The sequence below is a fragment of the Cebus imitator genome, unplaced genomic scaffold (assembly GCF_001604975.1).
Source record: "Cebus imitator isolate Cc_AM_T3 unplaced genomic scaffold, Cebus_imitator-1.0 Scaffold108, whole genome shotgun sequence".
Lineage (NCBI taxonomy): Eukaryota > Metazoa > Chordata > Mammalia > Primates > Cebidae > Cebus > Cebus imitator.
This window is the reverse complement of record NW_016107423.1, coordinates 4,058,977-4,083,407: the sequence shown is the minus strand read 5'-3', so window position 1 is coordinate 4,083,407 and position 24,431 is coordinate 4,058,977. Positions and strand designations below refer to the sequence as shown.

The 24,431-nt window shown below is 41.7% G+C and overlaps 1 protein-coding gene across 5 annotated transcripts in view; it reads left to right on the top strand.

Annotated features, from left to right (window-relative positions):
- DCLK1 (doublecortin like kinase 1) overlaps positions 1-24,431 on the top strand; it is a 357,491-nt gene that overhangs the window by 290,930 nt on the left and 42,130 nt on the right. For all 5 annotated transcript variants that reach the window (XM_017537960.2, XM_037741824.1, XM_017537962.1 and 2 more), the window contains 3 exons: positions 7,908-7,965; positions 8,465-8,584; positions 12,984-13,130. In XM_017537960.2, coding sequence (XP_017393449.1) covers positions 7,908-7,965; positions 8,465-8,584; positions 12,984-13,130 — 325 coding nt within the window. The remainder of the gene's footprint in view (positions 1-7,907; positions 7,966-8,464; positions 8,585-12,983; positions 13,131-24,431) is intronic.

Genomic DNA, 24,431 nt, shown 5'->3' with positions numbered 1-24,431 from the left:
ATATGGAGTAAGTTAATGTCTCAACCCCAGATGCAAAAGAATTTTTGGAAAAAGAAAGACCCATCTCACAACAGATTTGAAAAACATAGTGATACCTGGGGACAATCTATAAATTAAAGACTTTGAGTTTTTTTTATAAATGTACTCAGAGAAACATTGCCAGCTCTTTCAGGTAAGCCTTTTAATGTTGTTAAAAACCATATTGAATAGTTTTTCTCACACATTTTTTATGACATATTTTGTAGAGGTCAGAAAATTCTTGTGAGGGTTTATGTCTGTAATGCATACTAGCATAAGATGAAATACATAAACAATCATCTTGAAAAGCTTTAAAATGCATACATACTGACCCCAACAGAAGTGGTGTTTAATACATTAAGATGGATTAAAATGAATGAGCCTGGTACTCTCTGGGCTAAAGGGAAGGGTTTATCCTGAGGTTCTCAATACCTAATCGGGGACATTAGCCGGTGGCTACTAGACAGAGAAGTGACAACTAGTGCAGTTACAACCCAGCTACGGTGGCCTTAAGCCCTCCACTCGGTATCCAGTTTGGAATTTCTTTTCCTGGGCAGCTGCTTGCTTTAGGGGACCTGGTGAGCCAGCAGCTTCTCCTCAGAGCTGGGTGGGAGGAATAGTGAAACGTCAGGGGAACTTGCCTCATTCTTTGAGCGACTGTGTCCTCTGGCTTTCTGGGGGCTGACCTGGGGTGTACACACTTCCTTGTCACCTTTCTGCCCATTCTTTTCTTTTTTTTTTTTTTTTAAGACAGAGTCTCCTCGCTCTGTCACCAGGCTGGAGTGCAGTGGTGCGATCTTGGCTCATGGCAGTCTCCACCTCCCAGGTTCAAGCGATTCTCCTGCTTGAGCCTCCCAAGTAACTGTGACTATAGACACAAGCCACCAGACCCAGCTAATTTTTGTATTTTTAGTAGAGGTGGGGTTTCACCACGTTGGCCAGGATGGTCTCGATCTCTTGACCTTGTGATCCGCCCACCTCGGCCTCCCAAAGTGCTGGGATTACAGGCCTCAGCCACCGCACCCAGCAGCCCATTCTCAATCCTCTGAGAATCATGCTCCTAAGCCTCGCTCAGAGAGGACAACTGAAATGAAAAGAGAGACGAGAAGGCTTTGGCCTGGAAGATCTGGCCCTTGCCTCTTCGGAGGGCTTTGATTTAGAAGCACAGGTTCATGCCATATTAGAGCTGGCAGTCTCTCTGTAAGGCCCCACATCTCATGAGGGTTCCTCATTTGGCCAGTAACCACTTATGTGCTCCCAGCACCCCTTGCAGCTCTTTGGAAGGTGCTTCCCCAGCTCAGATAGCAGAGCCCTCGTTAAGTGACCTTTATGCAGTGGATCTCAAACCTTGTTCTACCCCAGCATGTCAGCAAGGCTAGGATATTCCCGACAGTGACAGACCCAGCTGAGCAGCCACTGTGCATCAGGGAGGGGCATGAGTCATAGGGAGCTTGAAAAATCCCTGAGTCCACACTGCCAGGCCACCGTTCTCCGGTCTCCCTCTCATCCCTCCACCTCTCCACAAAGCTTGGCCATTTGGAACACGTGTGCCAAACATGGAAAATGTCCATTGCATTCCTGGGCCTCACACCTCCCAAAGCAGGAGCAGCCTCATTTAACTGAGCATAAGCTATCCACAAAGCCCTTCACTTAGGACATTTCATTTAATTAACACAATACTTACATAATATCAGTATTGTCATCTCAATGTTTTAGATAGAAAGCGTGGACACGTTAAGTGTCCAAGGTCAATCAGCTAAGAACTTCTTAGCAAGACATAGGTCCAAGCCCAGCTCCAAAAACCACGCTTTTAACCACTCTATTCCACTGCCTCTAATAAGGAGTCTCCTGTAAGATTCTATCTTAGCTGAGCCCAAATCACACACATTCCTTTGGCCCTGTACAAATCAGATGAATTAATTTGGGAAAACCTCATCCTTATAGTAATAGATAGAGGCATGCATGCAAATGCATGTGTGCTTATATAATTTTATATTTCATTGATGCTTTCACTGATAGTAAATCTAGCTCTTTTTAGCTTTATTTCCACTACAGCAGAAAACCCCATTTCTAGCAGATTGCCATGCCTCTGAGCTGTGGGGCATCTGGTGATTTGCCAGCATCCGTCATCTGTTAAGTCTGACATGGTGGCATGTGCTGTTTCTCTTAGCTAGTCCTTGGATTGGGCTGGTGTCTTAGTCCAAGAGGACGGGTCTTCTCAAGTAGGAATTTCCCGTTTCTCCACCCAGAATCAATTGGTTTCCTTCTAACTTGGATTGTGTTCATTTTGCATGAGTTCACATCTTGGGTCTCACCGTATGAAACTTCAGAACCTAAACATCAGATTGCTCTATGAAGTGTTAGTATTCAGCTCCCGCTGAACGAGGACATATGGCATGTGCCCTCTCTCCCCAGAGGTATCACAAACATTCTTCTAATATTTTCTAGAGATCCAAGAAAATAAAAAGCGAGCTAAGAATGTTGTGAATGGCACATGTTGCTTGTGGGTGCATTCTACCGTGTTTGGAATGATGAATATGTATGACCAAGGGTGAATATGCCCCTCCTCTGCTAATCATATCCTGTCACAGGCAAGATTTGTCTACAACAGTGGACACAATAACGACGTCTTTCTGTGGTACTGTTCCGGCATAGCCTTTGGCAGCTAGGTCCATTTAGATTTCTGCCCATGCTCCAGGAGTAATTTCTTGAGCGGCCTCTGGGGCACCCAGGACATGCTAAAGGAAGTTAGTGGACTGTGACTCCAGCTGGAAGAGACATGCTCTACTTTGAAGCTGTTTTGTGGAGCATATTGAGGCCCCACAGCAAATTCAAAGAGCAGAAAAGCAGTAATGAGAGGTCACAGCACAAGCAGAGGGCGCGATGTGAGGTGCCCTTCGTCCCTCACTTTCCTGGCTCTGTGTGGACCAATGGCCACATGAGCCAAAGGTAGGGGCGAGACAGTCATGAGCAGGGATGGAGCTCCTGGTGACTCTAGGTCCTCTTCCCCACCTGCACTGCTGGCATTGCTTAGTGATATAGGCACCAGAGCTGAATTAAAATCCTTGCTGCGGATACTTCTCTCACTCCCTCCAGCACCTATAAGCCTGAAGATGTGTACAGCAAAGCTGCTGGCTCTAGCAATAAACATAAGGAGGCTCAAACCCACCAGAACAAGCTGATACCTGAGGGTCACCAAAATGGGTTGCTTCCACCTAGAACATCTTCAAAATTCTCAATAACTTCAACAAAGCAGCTATATGTCTATAGTTTGAAGACATTTTTGTCAGAACTGGGATTTGGAGGATGCCTTGTGCTGAAGCTTAGATCACTGCTCTAGTTGATTACTTTTCTTCCTTCTCTCCTTCGTGAGGAGCCTCTGGCTCCTGAGATCTATAGGGCCCTTGTCAAATTCAAACTAAACTTCCACTTGGGAGCTGCCTGACAAGACACTGTGGGATGCCTCAGTTCTCTGCTCTCTGGTCTTGGCAGTTATCTCTTCATGGAGGAGGCTGAGATTGGGCTTTGTTAGGATTACTTGGTACACAAAGGATGTGTTACTAACTCCTCTTTGCTGGGGTGGGGGTGGTATTCCTGTCATTGTGCTAACTGCTGCCATCCTCTGGAGTTTCCACAGCCAACATGTGCAGAGCATCTCCTAGTTCAGGCCCATGCTGGGCACTTCTGGGGGTTACAGAGAGAGACAACACACAGCCCCCATGCAGAGAACTTTACCCACAAACAAGGATTGCCATGAAATTCAATGAATGCTGTGGGAGAGGAGGGCTTGGGAGCTGCTTTTCTTTCTCCACATACTCTTTTTTTTAAATCCTTCAAAACACAGCAAACAACACCACAAGAGAAACCATGTTAGCTCAGAGCATCCCAATCTTTGCTAGCCATTTCCACACCACCACCTTTTTTTGAGACAATCTTAATGTGTCACCCAGGCTGGAGTGCAGTGGCAGGATTATAGTTCATTGCAGTCTCAGAGTCCTGGGCTCGAGTGATCCATTCTCCCGCCTTGGCCTTCTGAATAGATAGGGGTATAGCGAATTTTTTTTTTTTTTTTTTTTTTTTGGTTTCGCCATGTGGCCCAGGCTGGTCTCCAACTCCTGACCTCAAGTGATCCTCCTACCTTGGCCTCTCAAAGTGCTGGGATGACAGGCGTGAACCACCATGCCTGGCCCATTTCTTTTTCTGGCAATATTCTGCTACAGTCCCTGGGTGAGGGGTGCAGTGGGCAGAAGACTGGCCTGAGTTGGAAATCACTAAGTTAAATAAGACAACTGTCTCCGAATCCTTTTTTGCACAAACTCAAGAAGTTAGATTTAATTAAAGTTTGTAAAATTTGGAAATATCCCTCTAGTAGTTTGGGCTCTAACCTTGGGTCACACTTAATAAGAAGGCAACCTTACAAATTGATTTCCCGTAGGCAAGGAAGAAGCAAAGTGTTCCGTTGCTGCTGTTTTTGTTGTGGCAAAGAGGGTTCTATAGAAGGTCAAGAATGTAATTTCAAAATCAGGCAAATGGCCTGTATTCTCCTCACCAGTAATCAATCAGATCATCTAGTATTCTCAGTATGCTCAAATGCAGACTCCTTGAAGACAAGGATCAGGCCTTGCTCCTCTCTGAATCCACCCAAGAGCCCTGCTTCCCACTGCTTGCTGAATAATTACACAGGCATAGCAGTCCTCAGAGTTCGAGGTATGTAAGAAGGCAAGATTGTTATATAAGATTTGATTTCTTGCCAAGTGTTTTCACTTGAAGCAGACACTTACATTCTTATTCTTATGACACCCATATAGTCCTAGCACGTGTTTTCAAGCTCACTTTCTAGACTAGCTACTTTCTATAAAGCTGTACTTCTAGGAATTAATTTTATTATGTGGCTTTGATTATGCATTTTATTATGTGGCTTTATAGTTTGGCTCTCGAAGAATCAAGAAAGAAAAGGTACAACATTCATTTGGTAGTCCTCTATGGAACTGGTTGTCCACTATAAAATATGAGTAGATGTAATGGAATGTTTAATCCTATTACGAAAGTTTCTACAGTGGAAATCTACAAGGTCTTTGTTCCTAGTAAGCTCTAAGTTTGCTGCCCTCTTGCCCTCAGCTGTAGGCTCGGGGCAGAACCTGCTTCCTTGACTTGCTGGGAGCCAACATACCCTCTGGCTTACTGGGAATCCTGCTTCTTGTCTGTCTGGCTATAGAGGGGGTTCAGCCTTCCTGTGCTGTACGCTAGCCCTGGGCATTGAGTGCTTTAAAATTACTCATTCAAGGGAAAAGAGCATCAAATGGCAAACATGGGGAATCACCAAGCTAAGAAGCCGCTTTCTCTTGACCAGCACAGCCCTGTCCATCCATCCCCTTTGTGGAAGTAGTGAAGGGAATGCCAGCTTTTATTTTTGACCGTCACAAACCGCTCTTCTCACTCTCTGACCCTGCCTGGGATTGCTAATGATTATCCAGGCAGGCAGTGCAATGGTCTAGGTTCCCTGCCATCCAATGGGACATGTAAGCCAGTTAGGAAATTGCTCATGTATTCCAATCTGAGTTTTGCTTTATCATAATTTTTTAGTGATTTATGAAAAGCAGAATCCCAAAACACTTGAGCTTTTTAGTTTTCCTCTTAAATACTTTCAAGTTTGCAGACAAACTCTACAGGAGCCTCTTAAGAAGAGGCTAATTAAAGAGACCCTGTAGGATATAGAGCTTCTACAATGTGAAGAATCTCTTCACATGTGAAATCATTTCACTTTCTCATTTATATTTGCCCTCACATCTTAAATTTCTCTGTTGCCCAGGCTGGAGTGCAGTGGCATTGTCTCAGCTCACTGTAGCCCCCAGCTCCCAGGTTCAAGCAGTCCTCCTGCCTCAGCCTCCCAAGTAGCTGGAATTACAAGCACACAACACCATGCCGGGCTAATTTTTGTACTTTTTTAGTAGAGTCAGCGTTTCGCCATGTTGACCAAGCTGGTCTCGAACTCCTGACCGCAAGTGATCCTCCCACCTCCGCCTCCCAAAGTGCTGGGATTACAGGCATGAGCCACCGTGCCCAGCCCACATTTTAAATTTCTAACGTTAAATATTTTAAATACCTCTTATCAAGTGCCTTCTCCTTCTCTACCCACAGTCTTGCTGGTGGTCTGGTGTTTATGTAGGAATATCTACCACACCACGCCATGCATTTAGTCACAACCCGGCTGCCACTCCATCATGGCCTCTCTGCCCGGCCACGGCAGAGTCTTTGTGGAAGGATCAACCTCTGTTGAGTGGCCAGAGTGGCTGAGGCATCCTTGGGCTTCTAAGTGCATTTCCTTCCTGAGTGAAAGCCATGGGAATTCTTCTGGACAGCTGCATATCTGCAGGAAGGCAGCCCCAAAGCAAAGGATTTACCTTCTACCACCTGAACTCTAAAGCCCTGTAGTGGGGAAAAGAGGCTTCAAAGTCATTATCTTGTGATTTTATTCAGCAGATAGAATCATAATTCAGTGTTCACTGTTTTTGAAGGCTGGCACCATGAAAAGGCCTGGAAGTGTCATGGAAGAAGCGTTTTTAGAAGTAAATGACCGGAACAGTTTCTAAAATGCCCTCAAAACACATTAATGACTGGCCTTTTGGTTCACTTTAAGGCAAATCATTTTCTTGCTATAACCATATAACTGGGAAATCCCATTTAATTCACCGTACTGAAGATTTTAAAGCCCTACTTTAAGATCATGTTCTTAATTAACCTTATTGCTATTTGTATCCATTGGATCCATAAAATTGGCTTTTATCTGTAGGTAAAAAGCTAGGCTCTCTTGATTTCACACCAGAAATAAACCAGCAATGCTTGTGAAGTCATGGTTCGCTATGATTATGAAGTATGCATCGTGCCCTTTCATAATAGACCCGTTCTTGTGTTTTTACTACAGTATCTTAGAAATGTTAGCGCAAGTTAAGTTAGGAAACTGTTTAAAGGTGGCGATAGGACTAAATCCTTCTTCGTACACCTGTCACAGAGGACGGATGGTGTTGACTGTGCTATGCAGGGGGCAGGGGCCTCGAGAACTGAGAGTCCGATTCTAATGCTGCCATGTGGCTTTGGGAAGTGAGTGGATTTTCACTGTCTCCTGCAGTTTCTTTCAATGAAATGAGACAGCCCATAAAAGGGCCCAGGGGTCCCAGGAAGCTCTGAAATAGATTTTTACCCCTTTCTCTACACCTACACCTTGACCATGTCATCCAAGAGTTCTCCGTGGAACTCACACAGGCTGTCACGCTGAACTGAGGTGTAAAGTGCACGGCCTGCTTTCTCTAGAGTCTTCAGTGTGATTGCGTGAACATTCCGAAAACTGTCACAGGTGCTCTGGGTGGATAGAGAACCTCAAGAGAGACTTGAGGCAAGGGGAAGGGCGGAAACTTATCTCTGCTTTAGGCCGCGGCTACATCCCTTCAGAGGGAAGGGGAGGGAAGAACAGCCTGGCAGCGGGAGGAAGACGCAGTAGCAATGCTATCGTTTTGTTTTCAGAGCAGGAGTGGAAGTTTATTAAAAAGCTTTCCACTGTAAGAAAAGGAAGAAAAGTACGCTTGGAAGAGGGCCAAGTGGGCAACTCAAGAAACCACGTGCCAGTGCTAGTGTTTTTATTGCACGCATGGCAACATAAACAGCCCAAGGTTTCTCTATGCCAGCAGACTTACTGTCCTTACACTTGGTCAGTCCATAAACATTTACGTATTTGTTTTTTAAAAAAAAAAAAAAAAGAAGGAAAGGAAAGCTTTTCACAAAATACTTACAATATGAGGCACGATCTACGGGGTAGGAAATTGATTTCCTGACAACATAATTCAATGGATTGGAAGTTAAGCTTTATTTTAAAAACACAAACTTTCTCTTTGCAGGTCGACTGCTAGAGAGTATGCTCTGAAAATTATCAAGAAAAGCAAATGTCGAGGCAAAGTATGTATAAAATTTGTTCTTATGAGATAGTGTTTAAGAGGTCAAAAGAAACACACAGATCAGCTCCCAAATAAACATAAGTTCACCCTAAGGGTTGAATTTTGGTGGAATCGAATGTTATACACTTCCTAGAATATAACGTTATATATATCCCTGGGATACAAGTTATTTGGAATGATTAGGTATGATTTCTCTTCCTTGTCTTTTTGTTTGTTTACTCTCTTCCCTTCCTCATGTGATCTAAGTTTCATCCCATTCTTTGCTATGAAACTGTAGTTACCGTGATAGGTTCTGAATTTACAAGCATTATGTAAGGACCTCCACATCTATTGTAATTCTAGGCTATGTCTGATATCAGAATATAAGATATGCTCAGTACATTTTACCAAAATGCTTTAGTATACTATGTAAGGGTATATACAACGATAGTTGTACTCATTTGAGTTAGCCCTTCATATATTTTATGGAAGTTGATGAAGATAACTTTTCTTTTGGACAGGAGCACATGATCCAGAATGAAGTATCTATTTTAAGAAGAGTGAAGCATCCCAATATCGTTCTTCTGATTGAAGAGATGGATGTGCCAACTGAACTGTACCTTGTCATGGAATTAGTAAAGGTGTGTATTTTGGGAAATAAAGTAAGCCTTTACTGATGGCACCGTGCTTGTCTATATTCTAAAGTTCTGGCCCCTAGTTTCCCCCATCAGTATTCAGGTTCTCATTTCTGCACATTGGCCAGTGATTAGGAATGTTCACAAGAGAATTGTACACAGGGCTCAAGTCCCAGCTTTGGCGCAAAGAGGCCCATGACCTTGGGTCTACCTCTTCATGTCTCAGTTTCAGCATATGTAAAGTGAGAATACTAAGAAGACCTCCTTAATGGTGTTATCATGGGGGTGAAGAGATGGCTTCCACCCATTTGCGTGACACACAAAGCTTTAGGTACGATTGCTATTGTTGTTGTAATGGAAGATCGTTCACTTTTCCATGAACTATGTTCAAAGGTACCAGCCATCTTGTAAAAACAAGATTTAAACTTTTATTCACCAACATAATAGGAAAATAGCACGGTCCTAATAATGATGTGCGTGGCGTACTGCCTTTCAGTGAATGTCGTAATCTCATCCTGTCACATAAAATTACCTTCTTACTCTCTGAAAACATAGACTATGGGGAGAGCCACATGTTGAGGATGGTTGAATGGAGGTGAATGGTCTCTTACCTGCTGTCTCCTTCTATACATTTGACATTTTCAGGAATTAGAAGTTTTAAAAAATGGAATGCTTCATTTTCATGAAGCTGTCTTGTTCTCAGGTCTTTTCTAGTATATTCATCAAACTGAAGGTTTAAGTAATGTCCACCTTAGTTGGAGAATGTTGTCATTGGTTACAGTGCCTTCTGCATCAGCTGTGAGCACCATCGGGGGAGCCTCAGGCTCCCAGGGCATGTTTGGAATCCCCACACTGCTGACTTTTCAATGTGATGTTTTCTCTTTTAAAAATTCAATACAAGGAAAGTATTTAGTAAGCTAATCTGTGATAATATGAAAAATGTTCATTCTAGGCTCTTTAAGCTTTTGTTATTCAGAGTTGCTTCACCTTAGACGTATGGGCATTTTTTTAAACTTAGTGGTTATTTGTATTTATAGGTGAAATCTATTTTTAGTCTACTTCAAATTAGGACTTGTTTCTTTCAAAGAATGGGGGCTTGCTTGTAGCAACAAGGTTTTTTGTCACGTTTGAGGTTGAAGAAAGTAAAAATGCTAAACTGTTATTCCTCTAAAGAAAAGTTGATTTCATTTGAATAAAGAAAAAATATGAAGATTTCCCTATTGGTGCTTTATTATCAAATTATCTTTTGACCACCATTGTCAAGTATACTTTCCCTGGTATGAAGGAGTCTTTTTTTTTTTTTTTTGAGACACAGTTTCACTCTGTCGCCAGGCGCCAGGCTGGAATGCAGTGACACAATCTCAGCTCACTGCAACCTCCGCCTACCGGGTTCAGGCAATTCTCCTGCCTCAGCCTCCTGAGTAATTGGGACCACAGTTGTGTGCCACCACGCCCAGCTCATTTTTGTATTTTTAGTAGAGACGGGGTTTCACCATGTCGGTCAGGATGGTCTCAATCTCTTGACCTCGTGATCCACCCGCCTCGGCCTCCCAAAGTGCTGGGATTTACAGGCTTAAGCCACCGCGCCCAGCCATGAAGGAGTCTTTTTACAGCAATAGTAATTTTTAGACTAACAACGTCAAGCCATTCTGTTGTCCTTCTGCATGCAGTTAGAATTTGATGACCCCCTGTTACTATTGATTGACCCTCGTTGTTAGCTGATTTTTGGAGTGCCGAGACTAAATGAAATTTGAAGATGGCAAAGGCTCATGAAGACATTTTGTGGGAAATCTTAGTCTGACTCGTGTGCTTGGTAGGTGACTATGGTAAGGTCCTCATTGCATTAAACTGCCTTTGTGAATTCTCTCTGCATCACCAACACACCCTAAAAAGGTCATAGAAGATCTACATAGCCCAGCACTGGGACCCTCAGTTTTGCTGCCAGATCATACCCTTCGATTTAATCTCACCCAGAATGCCCCGAGGCCAGCTCTAGAAGCTTCCCAGGGAAGTGAAGGCCAGCCCTGGGCTTGACTTGAAAGACTCCCCTGACTTTCCCCTGAGACCTGTGGTTGGGGTGTGCATCTGAAACCCTCAAGGCCCAGTAGCGTGCCAAAGGATGCCTGAAGCCCTCAGACAAGCAAGGCCTATGTTCCAGAAGGCAGTGAGTGGACCAGCAGTTAATGAGAATGAAATTCCATACTCATCAGGTGCAGGGCTTTAGAGTTCTGCCTGCCAGAGGCAGTGCCTGTGCAGGCTGCCTCTGTGTTCAGAGGAAGGCAGGCCTCGTGGAGGACTTGGGCCTGCAGCTGGGACCTGAGAGAGCAACAGGAGTTAGAAAACTGAAGGGGAGGGGAGGGGGCACTTCAGGAAGGGGCTGTCGTGAGGACAGCCTGTTTGGGTGGCTAGGCAAGAAATATCCTGGAGCATGAGGGTCACTATTTTAAGCAGCAGCAAGAGAGGAAATTAATCAGGGTGGAATGAAGGTTGGGGCGGAACATAGAAAGCCTCCTCCTTTCGGCTGTGGGAAAAGAATGGTGATTTCTTGAAGACAGAAAGAAAACAGCGACGTGATGTGTGGGAAGGTAACAGTCGGTGTGCAGGATGCTTTGGATAAAGAGCTCACAGAAGGAAGCAGAACGGGCTGTGAGACCACATGACAACAACCCAGGATGAGGCAACAGGAGCGTTCGGTGGAGTAGGAAGGCCCAGATGGCTGCGAAGGAGAAACATGTCAAAGAAAGGACAGAGAGGACCTGTTGACTGCATTGATGAGGACAAAGAAGAGAGGAGCCAGAGGTAGTGGCTCACACCTGTAATCCCAGCACTTTGGGGGGCCAAGGCAGGAGGATCACTTGAGGCCAGGAGTTGGAGACCAGCCTGGGCAACAAAGTGAGGCCCCATCTCTACAAAATATAATAATAATAATTAGCCAGGCATGGCAGCGTGCTCCTGTTGTTCCAGCTACTCAGGAAGCTGAGACAGGAGGATCACTTGAGCCCAGGAGTCTGGGACTGCAGTGAGCCGTGACTGTGCCACTGCACTCCAGCCTGGGTGACAAAGCAAGACCTTGCCTCTTATACAAAAGGAGTTTACAAGATGCCAGGAGCCCAGATAACTGGGACTGGTGGAATCTTTGTAGGGTCTCCATAGACAGCCACACAAGCCCTATGGTAGAACTCTAGGGGTGCTGTTCACATAGACCACGGTTGACTATCCCACCTCATCAAGTGGTGCGGGGACAACCTGAAGGCCTATGTGTGGCAGCCTTACCTTTGCAAGAAGCAGAAAGTTGAAAAAATTATTCGTTTTGAAAAAAACTGTGTGCTTAGTTTGAGAACTATTGCAGCTTTGGGGACAGCGAGAGAAGCCTCCAGAGTGGACAGTGATGGGGCGCAGAGGGCCCAGGCCCGAGGGGCAGGTTTGAAAATCATCAGCCTACAGCAGCCGCCTTTTGCTTTAGCTGTTTTATGGAGGAACACTGAGTTCCTGAGCACACCGAGTAACAGACCAGCACAGTGGGCTCCTGGGTGTGGCGGTTTGGTGCACTATAGGCAAGAATGATGCGCATATTGCTAGTAAACCAGACCCAGTTCTACCAAAGGGTTTTGAATAAATGGAACTTAGTCTGGAACTTAAAAATCATTCCATTTTACCAAAAAGCAATATATTTAAAAAGGTACCAGGGAAAGAAAAGTTCAAATGAATAACAGTCCTAGAAAACTTTCTTTGAAATGTCCCCGTCTTCCTCCCTCCTTTTCTCTCTCATCTTTGAAATGACAGTTTCTGGTCCTTGTCTCTGTTCCTTACAAAGAAGCACAGTATTGAAAAAGAAAACACTACACCCACTCCCAGAGAGCTAAATCTAGCGTTTGAAGGGGATTGTGTGTGTGTGTGTGTGCGCGCACGTGTGTGTGTGTGTGTGTGTGCATCTTAATCATTTCACTAGGCTGTAGGACATCTTCACTGTGCAGTTCACGGTATTACCTGTTTCTCATTGGAGGAGGTTAAGGATTACAAATCTGAGCTCCGGCTGGCAGTCAATGTGAGGCAGGTAGCACGTGCGCCTGGATCTGCACGTGTCACAGACCTCTGCCCTGGAGATCCAGGTGCACCTCCTCATCCCCTAGCTGGAAGCTGTGGAAATGGCACGTGTCTGGTGGTGGAGAGTCCTCACCTTACCCCTTTCTTTGAGCTCTGGGGAAAATGCCACTGGCTTTTGTAGTGGAGGATAAATCACTATTAAGCCTTCGGGCCTTTGAGAGGGAAGTGGCTGGAAAAGTGCTTGGGAACCCAAAGATTCCACACCCATTCTTCCTGCCTTTGTGGTTTGTCAGTGGCCTCTGCGGGTGGCCCCCCTGGCCCATCTGTTAATGTGCTGCTTCACCTTCTGTTCTCTTCTCAGGGGGGAGACCTTTTTGATGCCATTACTTCCACTAACAAATACACAGAGAGAGACGCCAGCGGGATGCTGTACAACCTAGCCAGCGCCATCAAATACCTGCACAGCCTGAACATCGTCCACCGGGATATCAAGCCAGAGAACCTGCTGGTAAGAGGAATCCCACCATAGGGCATCCTGAGCTCCAAGCGCTCATGAATGAATATGAATACTTCTTTTTTCTTTTCTTTCTTTTTTAAAAAAAATTACCTGAAAGGTTAATTTCCAGTTAGCCTTCAGGATCTTGTTGGAAACTAGCCTTTTAGGTTGATCTAGATGAGTTAATACGCTCTTAAGAATACTTTATTCATTAGCAAATAACAACCAGGCACAAGAATGGGAATTGAGCTCACGAAGGGTAGGGCTGTATCGAATACCTCGAGCTAGGGCAAGATAGTGACAGGGAGCACAGGCGCAGATGCCATTTATTTTAGGCGCTTTTATGTTAGAAAGTTTTAACTTCCCAGTTGGGGCAACATAGTGAGACCCCCATCTCTACAAAACAAACGTTTTAAATTAGCAAGGTATAGTAGTGTGTACCTATAGTCCCAGCTACTTAAGAGGCTGAGGTGGGAGGATTGCTTGAGCCCAGGAGGTCAAGGGAGCAGTGAGCTGTGATCATACTACTGCACCCCATTCTGGGTGACAGAGTGAGATCCTGTCTTGAAAGAAAGAGAGAGAGAAAGACAGAAAGAGAAAGAAAGAGAGAGAAAAGAAAGAAAGAAAGAAAAGAAAGAAAGAAAGAAAGAAAGAGAAAGGAAGGAAGGAAGGAAGGAAAGAAAGAAAGAAAGAAAGAAAGAAAGAAAGAAAGAAAGAAAGAAAGAAAGAAAGAAAGAAAGAAAGAAAGAGAAAAAGAAAGAAAGAGAAAGAAGGAGAAAAGAGGGAGGGAGGGGAGGGAAGGAGATAGGAAAGGAAGTCTTACTTGGGGAAAACAAAGGAAGCTCTTTTAAAAAGACTTTTTGAGTCTCCCAACTTTACAACTCAATAATGTGATCTAAAACCTAAAAGAAAAAATATATATATAATGAGTTTTTAAGACCCTAGCTCCTTAGCATAAAAACAACTATGAAAGAGACTCGTTTTTAAAAACAGAGACATCCTTTCCCCCACTTTCCACTCTTTGGTTTGCTTTTCATGTACTCCACATCTCTGGGGAAATCTTGAGAGATCTCCGCAAAAGCAAATGGGGGTCCTTCCTCACCCAGTTATTAAGGAGAATGCTTAGGGAAAAAGGAGGTAGAGACTAGGCATGGGATGCTTCATTGGGAAATAATGAGAGTAATGTAAGTGTTGCTGGCTCTTCAGGCTGAAATTTTAATGAAATCTATGTCATTTCTATATACTGTGCATATGTATATGTGTGTGTGTATATATATATGTATACGTATATATAACTTTTCCCAAAGATGCTAGTTCTTCTTTTATTATCCACCCCTGAGCTCATGTATAATATATGACTTCTGTTACTTTGCCCATCTCTTCAGAAATCTGGGAAGAGAGTATTCTCTTTCTAAAGCAGTGTTTCTCCGGGGTGGTCTAAAGACTCCCTGAATCAGAATTATTCCCAGATGCCTGTTAAAAATGCAAATTTCTGGGCCTGGAGGCAGCCTTACCAAATCAGAATCCAGTGACTGATGACAGCTTGCAGAAATCCACATGGCAGCCAGCTCCCCCAGGTGACCTGCATACACACTCAAGTCTAAAAGCAGATGAGCCACCCAACTCCCATGACACAAGTAAAAGCTAGTAAGATCTGCTCTGATGGAGAACCATCACTGTGCTTGCCCTGTGCTAAGGTCTTTACGGTCATTATTTCGTTTCATCCTCACAGCAACCACATGGAGTAAGTTCTATTACTGTCTCATTTCATAGGTAAGGGACCTGGGCACCTAGAAGTTAAATGACCCGCCCAAGGTTGTAACAGCTCTTAAGGAGAAAAGCCAAGGTCTCAATCTAACTCTGACTTCCAGAGCCTTGGCTCTTACCAGTACACTACAGTAAACTCTGTGTTAAGAAGAGGTTGCTGAGTACTTGCTGTGTGTCAGGCACTGTGCCAGGGAACCAGAGAGACATATTCTTCATGAAGTTGACACTGAAGCAGGAAAGATAGGCATTCAAGAAATAAATATGCATACAATTAGTTCATTGCAATTATGCTGGTAATCTTGTAGCTACCGGCTAAGAAGAGGCAGCCGAGGTCAAGTGACTGAGCCCTGACTTAATTGCACCTCAAATTCCACATCTCCACAGTAGCCTAAACATTCTCTTCTGCATAGCTGCCTCCATCAAGTGCAGCAATTTTCTCTCATCTGCACTCATTATTCCTGTGTCTTGAATTATGTAGGAGTGTCTCATGGGAATGGACTTACAACTGGGCCTTTGTTTCAAAACGTCTCTAAGCTCCCAAACTTCAGCGATTGAAAATTAAAGTTTTATTTCCTTTCCTTTTTGCTTTTGCTGCTCGGTTTTGTGTACCCATTGTTCACTTACTCCTCATTCAAGTGTTATCTGTAAATGCAGGGGTTACATAGAAGTGCACTTTCACTAAAATTACAATTTACCTGATATTTCTGACGTATTATGCTCAAAGATATTTTATTTTAAATTATCACAAAATGTTCTCGCTTCTTTTTCCCTTCTCTTCTAATTTAAGAAACTGAACTATATAGAGAAACAATTGCAGTCATTTGTAATATAGATTTAAGATATCTACATGAAAAACTAAAGAGATTTTATTCTCCATCACAGTGATTTCTTACTGTAGGGATTAGGGGTTGGTGAATTTTGCAGGGATAAGTTTAGCTAAACTTAACACAACTGATTCTGTTCTGGTTTCACAAAACCACGAATGAGGTCACTAATTGCACACAAGACCACTGTTGGTTTCATATTCTGTTGAGAGTTGTGGAAATCAGAGGATCATCCCAGAAGATAGACCCTCACACACCCAGGATTATAGACAAAAGTTCAAAATCAAGTGGTTCACTCTTCCACTGACTGGTCTTACGACCTTGAGCAAGGTGACTCCTTCAAGCCTCCTTTAAGGGGTGTTGATGAAGATAAAGCAATAACATGTAACTATTAATTTCCTTTTTAAAATTTTCCCTTTCTTTGTAATTAAAAATTAAATTATTCCTAAAAATAAAACTGCCTAATGATAATGTTTTATGTAGTGAAAAATCACTTTTTAATCCTTTTTTTTTTTTTGATATTGCTTTAGAAATTTTACTATTTGCTCATGCATGGATTTGCCACCTCATGGCAAAATGTAAAGCTATAGACTATTTTTTGAAAATATTATAATAAAGTTAATGTAAAGGTTTGGAATTCATTTACTTATTATAGGGAAACTTACCAAATATATAAAAAGACCTCACAGCAAACTTTGTTTTACTATTTTACTAAAAGACATAAAAATATCCTTCTAAACTGTGAGATTGCCAACAAGATTTTTGTTAGCTAACCATTAGATTAATATTTGCTATAACTAGCAAAGTATTTTTAATAGATATCTTATTCAGCTGTAGATTTCACTTTAGGCAGTATAATTGTGTATATATAACTTTCAGTGATTTTTTTATTTTTAATTCTTATAGAACAGTATAAAAATGTAGGTTGGCCTTAATCTAAAAATGTAGATTTGTGTGAATGATTTATTTAACTCTAGTGCTTGGTCAGGTTAAAGTATTTTGATGAGAAAATATGATTTGACTTACAGTAATTTTCCAGCCACATTTTAAGTGAAAACTGGGCACTGATCCAATTAAAAATACCCCTTATAAATTTGTTATTGTATTTAACTAAAGTTTTTCCCCCAAAATTGATCATGCCCATGATTTTATATGGTTCTTGTTGCTTTACTTGTTGTTGTGCCTGGTTCTTAATAACTGTATGGACAGGTGGATAAGGGGAGTGAGTGAGTGACTGAATGATTCTTCTTTAAACAGAGGACAGTGCCACCTGGCCTGTTAGATGGAGTTCTCACACTGGCCTCAGTATTAACTTCACTGAGCAGTGGGAGTAAGTATGATGCTTCCCAAGATGGGCTTATGCATGGGACCACTGTGTATGTACGCGTGTATGTGTGTGTGTGCATAGGTATGTATGTATGTGTAGTTTTGTGTGTATGTATGCCATGATGGTTCATGACTAAAGAAACTTTTTGCTTAAGAAAAAAACAAAAATTTTAATACTTTCAGTTTACACAAGTCACCACTAGATGGCAAGCTTGTACCCTTGGCAACAAAAACCATCAGTAGCAGCTTGTATTTCTTCCAGGGACCTGGGCAGGTCTTTTAAAAAAATGTGTACACAGATGCCACCTCCTTATGAAAATTAAATCTCTACTGACAAAACTATAACTCACATCACTGTTTTTTATTAGATTCCAAAAACAAACATAGTAATTGTCTTCAAATATAACAAAAATCTTTTCCCTCCCAACGTCCCTAAGACTCTCTAGGAGAAAAACTGCCTCTCCTGGCAAGAAACTCTGTGTTCACGTGTTTGTACCTGCTCCCAGCTGCCCGTCAAAATGACATGTGCAACTCATGATCCTCGTTTTCATGCAGCGGTTTATATCTAGCAATAAGCGAGTCCTGTTCCACCCAAGTGACAATGATAGGTTGTGCTCTGGCTCTTTCTAGTTTTCAATTCCATGCTCCCAAGATAACATATTTCCTTCACCTTAATCCCATGACTCTTAATTCCCCAAATAAACCCACTTGGTGACAGGATAGCTAACTGCACTGGTGGACAAGACAGATGCCACAGAGAGAATGGGTCTAAAGGTCATGAAGAAAAACACAGAACCTGAGCCCTCAGAGTGTATTGACGAATGGATTGGGGGTTACCCCAAGGAAGGGAGCCAATGATGTCCTGTGAGTCTGTCACCAATCATACCACATTCATCATGACCAGTGACTCCAAATGAAGGTGGATTACACCAATGACAGAAGTGAAGTCCAAAAATATCTTTGGCTCTGTCAAAGTCCAAAATGGGTAAGAAGAAATTAATCAAGAGATAAGCATGAATCCCTAGAGGCTATGTCGTTTTGTTGTAGTTGTGTTATTGGCGATTACAGAAACAATAATGGAAAACTTGGCCTGACTGCAGGTCAAAAGGCCAGTAGTTGATCTGGAAAAGACTATTGGTTCAGTGCGAGTCTCGTGACAAGGCTGTTAAAAGTATTAATATGGGCCAGGCACGGTGGCTTACGCCTGTAATCCCAGCACTTTGGGAGGCCAAGGCCAGCAGATCATGAGGTCAAGAGATCAAGACTATCCTGGCCAACATGGTGAAAACCCGTCTCTACTAAAAAATACAAAAATTAGCTGGGCGTGGTGGCATGCACATGTAGTCCCATCTACTTGGGAGGCTGAGGCAGGAGAATTGCTTGAACCTGGGAGGCGGAGATTGCAGTGAGCCGAGATTGCGCCACTGCACTCCAGCCTGGCGCCTGGTGACAGAGCAAGACTCTGTCTCAAAAAAAAAATATATATATATGTGTATATGTATATATATATTAGTATGCCCTTAGACCTCTTCCCCTGAAAGAGGCAAGAGAGTCTTTGGCCTGACTTACCATGTTACCCCTTATGGTAACAATCTGAACACATTCTGTCTGGGCCCGGGGTTGATCCAGAAGAGGGATGTCCAGTTGGGGCTTGGTGGTTCTCATCACACATAGGAACGGCTGCCATATGGAAGATGGAGAACTTTCTTATACTGTATTCGACAGCATGGAACTAAAATTAAAGAGAAGACATTAGTGGGCAAGAGATTTAGGGTTAACTTTAGAAAGACTTTCTAGTAATCTCATTTCTTTGAAGTTTAAATGTCCTTTATTACCGGTAGCTTGTAGTCATTGTAAGTGTCCAGGCAGAAATGGAATGATCCTTTTTTTGTGGGTGTTTAGAAAACAAATTCTACCCTTTGAATTTGGATGGAAGTGGAGGGAAAATAGAAAACACAACATTTTCCCAAAGCATTATTCAGTACCATAATGTGCCAGTTACTGTACTAAGTATTTACTGGCGGTTCTTCAAAGACCAGTGGTGTCAACAGGGAGATGAGGACAGGAAGGAGAAGTGTAGTGTGTCACCTTGGTAGGTCTGTGTTTGTTTACTTCAAACTTAATGACTCTGCTGTCATTAAGAGATGACATTCATTTCTCTCTAAAAATGACATAGGCTTATCAGACTAGCAAAACTTAAAAATAGCATACAGTGATGCCAAAGTAAAGAGGATAACAGTTACCTCATATGTGTTGGTGGGAGGGTCACATGGCAGAACCTGTCAGAGGTGCAATTTGGTATAACCAAAACCTTCAATAACATGTGTGCCCTGTGACCAAGTAATTCTGCTTCTAGAAATGTAACCTAAGAGGAAGAAACTGGATATGTAGCTATCCAGAGGGATGTTCATCTCAGGGTTTTGTAGTATGAGAAAAAAAACCAAAACACCCAAATAGTATATATTGAAATAACTTATCTCAGGGCACTGATGAATTAAATAGTGGCACAGGTGTGTGGCAGGACATGCTGGTTAGACTCTTGGACTCAGACATATCTGAATTTAAGTTCTGGTCCTGCCACTTAATAGCTGTGTAACATTGGGTAAGTTGCTTTACGTCTCCAAATCTCAATTTCCTCATCTGCAAAATATGAGTAAGAGTACGAGGCAAGTAGGGCTGTTGTGAAGATCAGATGGGCCAAAGTGCACGTGAAGTCTTCATCACGATGCCTGGCATGTCCTGTGTGTGCAGTAGACAGCAGTGGTAATAGTAGTTGTTGGGATTACCAATATGGTGCATCCATATAATGGAATATCCAGCAGCCACGGAGAGTAATTATGTAGATGTATTCTGATTCTCTTCGGAAAAACATTCAGGATGTATTGTTCAATGGCAAAAGAACAGGAAAGAGAGAAAGAAAGCTCTGGAAGTCCGTATCCCAAAATAGGAATGGTGCTTATTTCTGAGTGTTAGGGGTGAGTTAGTTCCTTTTCCTCTATAGTGATCATTTTCCTACAATGACATATTGGATAATAATTGTGTGACAGAAATGTAATACAATTTTTAAAAATTGCAATGGCACTGAGTTCCCACAGTTTTGGCAAAATCCTGGGATGTGTAATTCCTAACAGAATCTGGAATGTGCATGTTTTGTGTACCTCGCTGCAGCTGCGTAGAACTCTTTTTAAGATAGTTTCATGACTATTTTAAATTGAGGGTGAGAATCAGGTTTCCTGGAGTTTCCGTTCACTTCTCTGTCTTCCCAGACATCTCCAGTGTAATATTGAAGAGCAATTTTAGTTTCCCCTTTAATTATCTCTCATCTGACTTACTCCTTTCTGACATTGGCACAACATTCATTGTTTTTATTATTTTACTTAACTTTTGATTTCGTAAATATTTTACATGTAAGTATAAAATGTTTTAAAATTATGTTTTTCCAGGAGATTTAATTTAAAAGTACGTGGGCAATAAAGTGCATTCCACAAAATAACTCTCTGCTTAAATGTTGTTATATTTTATTTCTTAAAGATTAAAGATTTATGTTTAATCCACTTTCCTCAGAAAGCGTCATAAAGGCCATATACCATAGCTGGAGGAAAATCAATGTCTTCTTAAAGGGATATCATATATGTTAAAAAGTAAATCGACCTTTTTTCATGGCTTTGTCAATTTCATGCCACTTTTGTTCAATTCTATTTGGTGAAAAAATTTTTATTACCTACCGAGCTCCTCTGTGAAATAGTTTTCAGTGGTTACTGATGATTCATTAGCCAGTGTTTCATCAGGGTTATCCTTGGATTCATAGAAACATTGAGAATTATGTTTGTTCCAACACATCTGTTGTATTAGTCAGCTTTTAGTGCCATATTCTGGGAATCTCAGAAGCCTTTTGACTGGGTTCAGATTATCTGTAAATTTTCATATTATTTTATGGCCACCGGCTGCATTTTATGACTATATATTAAATGTTTTATTTTTTCAAATAACTTTTCCAAATGGTCTCGGTTTTCCATCCAAGGGAAATCAAGCATATGCCCAAAGATCTACTGTTCAGTAAGTTGCAGCTAATGCAAAACCCCAAATAAACAAAAAAGGCACAAATATGAAACCCTTATTTAAAAAACAACCTGTATAAAATACCAGTGTGCCCCAAAATCTACACACTTGACCTTTTGTTATATCTGTTCTTGGCTGGATATGCCTTCAGCTTTTAATTGGAACCTTTTTCATAATTGTTGCCATTTAACACATTTAGTCTGTCAAATCATAGGATGTCTTTATAGCCATATAATAAACCCTAGAGAACAACTTATCTGACTGTAGCCATCTGCAATGATCACAAGAGTAGCTTACAAAATACTGACAGTCTTTATGGTAATAGGATACATATGGCAGCCCACAATTATGTGTAGCTGCATTCAATTAGTGTTGTACAATTACACAGTTTTATTGCTTAGTTAAAACAGTGAAAGCACTACATACTGGGTAATTTGCACTAATCCCTGTCCCTTTAATAGCTCCTTGGTGTTTAAAACGTGGGGGAACATCTATAGTACTTAAAGGACCTGTTATGAACATTAAATCATATCTCATGTGGTGAATACTCCTTGACTGACAATTAATGTACCCCTACTTCATGTGTGGGTCACGTTTCATAGAGGCTTTAATATACAGTTATGGCAAAAAGTTCTTCTTACACTAGAGCTCCACTAGCTGGACCAGCCTGTCCAAGGCTGCGCTTGCAGCCTGCTAATGTCCCTTTCTGAAAGATGGTTAGAATAAGGAGAAAGGCCAAGGAATAGAGTCAATCCAGAGAGCAGTCTAAGCCAAGGATTCGGCATTTTCAATGTGAACTTGTTAGAAGCCTTTCTGGTTTCTAACTTTTAATTAAAAATTTAGTTCGAAGTGAATTTATGGCTGCCATTTAGAATAATACTTTCTGGAGATGGTTTTGTGAGGATGTGTGTGCGTGTGCGTGCATGTGCAGGCTTTAAATGGATGTATTTAGCGATCTGATTTTTAAACAAAGGTTTAATTACATTTTCAAATGGCCTCAGTCATGCCCCTGTGTCACTGGCTGGGTAAGAGATAAGGGTGCACATAGTTCAGGCTGCAGCAGGTGCTAATGGAGAGCCCCAGTTGTGAGAGGGGTCCTTAAACCACTGTGGGAAGGGCTTTCCCATTGGAGGAGAAGAAACACTGAAGTATATTCTTCTTCATCCTTTTCCCAAAGTGTTGGCAGAGAAAAAACCAGGGTGACCTAGTTTCCTGCCCTGCCTGACAGTGAATTAAACAGAATTCCAAACTCGAGGCCTGGACATTTATTCACCTGCAAAAACATTTTGTTGCAGCATTTCAAATGTACTTGTGTCTAGATATGGTTTCAATTACGTGGAATTGGCCTTTGTCTTTAAGCTCTTATTTTCCCTCCTAAGAATCCTTTGAACCTCTTTATTATAAAAAAAAACAAACCTAATTATTTTCAAAAAAAAAAAAAAAAAAAAAAAAAAGGGACATTGTCAAGTAAGTGATTAAAAGTTCACTGTACAGGGAATAAAAAGAACATCACAATTATTGTTCTATGTATTTTAATGGCTTTGGTCTCTCTAGACCTATGATTACTTTTAATAATTCTTTTTTATGATTACTTATTTTCTTTAAGTAGAATTTTTAGTGATTTTTTTCTTAGCTATTGAAGCTTTGAACTATATTGTTTATTAATATTAAATATAATTGGTGTATGGCTATATGTTAGATGGAATTTCTATTAAAATGTAGATGTTCAAAAGAAAACTTTCGCTACATGTAGGAGAATTACAAGGTCATATTTAGAACTAAAATGGGACTTGTGACTGAATCCACCACCATCTGCTTTTGTCAAACTTTTGAACAGAGTTAGGTGATATAGATACTGTGTTTAGGAAAAAAAACTACAAAATTCCTGCATCAAGGGGGTTGAATAAATCACAATCTGCATCACCTCACAAAGCACACAGAATGAAAGTTTGGACCTAGCAGAACATCAAAGCAAGAGATTATTTTGCATCTTAGAAAGGTTATTGTTAACAAAATGGAATTAAGGAAGTAAACAATTCTGCTCTGCCTCGGAAATCAACTAGACCATCTACTAGATGTTTCCATCTCAGATTTCTTTTCATGAAAAACATTTGCTTGTCATCTGGATGACCAGAACGGCTGACATGGTAAGACTACAACTTAGGATTTTCTTTTGCCTGAGAACGGTTAGGCTGGGGCGGATGTTGTGTTTTGCAGCTGTAAAGCCTCAAAGTTTTTAACTTAATTCAAATGTACCAAGGCTGGACAGCTGCTTCATTAAGTAAGGAAGAAAATGTCCATCCCAGATGACAGCTGGACAAAGCCACATCTGTGAGGGACATATGGCTGTTTTTGCCCTAACAACCCAACCACAGGTGACCCCACAAGTCTTCAGATACCTGCCAGAGGGCAGCCCAAACTCAATCCTGATTAACAGCTCTTGGGAATAAGACTCCATGCTATGAGTGTGGATAAAGTGTTAAAGAGTGTTTTCTGCTCAGAAAAGATGCAGTCTCTCTAGACAAGATGATCTGAATGGCTGCTTCTGCCAAAACTGTTGGATCCAAACGATTATTGCTGATATTGCAGCTTAGCTGGCCAAAAATCTGCACTTTACGTTGCAGTGAAATGCAAAGTTAATCTTCTTTTTCCAAAGGAAGGCAGTCATGGCATGTGAACAATAGCGGTGCCCCTGATGTGTGGAGATGTGCCTTGCTGTGCAAGAGATTCAAACTGCTGCAGCAAGTTACAGATGATCATAGAGTGAGAACAGAAGAATGTGCGAGCCTCCGCTTGCTGGGTGAAGTATTTTGACGTACATGGAAAAGTTGGCTGCTTCCTTGAGGCATCTCCAGAAGATTGCCCTTGCTGGAATTACTAGCCTTTTACAGTGGTTTTCTTTATCTTATTGATTCCAACACAGAACACTGAATTAGGATCTTTAATGCCCTTTCCTTTTTTCTTTGAAATCAAAGTAGTTATTTGGGATATTTTTTGAGCAGCTCCATTTGTTTTGATGGTGGCTGGAATTAAAGGGGTATAAGTACTTGCCTCCAGTCACATGCATCCTTTTCTTGATTTGTTGGGTGAAAGACAGAAGACTTTTACTGCCTTAATAAGGGAAACCTGGACAGGATGCTGACTCTGCACCTGATAAATCTTTCCAAATTGCCACAGGTGAAATGAAATGTTAATCTCTCTTTCAATTATTAATTTAAGAAATGTAAATAGATCTTGTTGAAAATATGGGGCACTGAAAAGGTATTTTACTATAAGTATTTTTTTTTGTATTCGATTACTAGAGAATTGTATTTTTTTAATTTTCACATATAATATT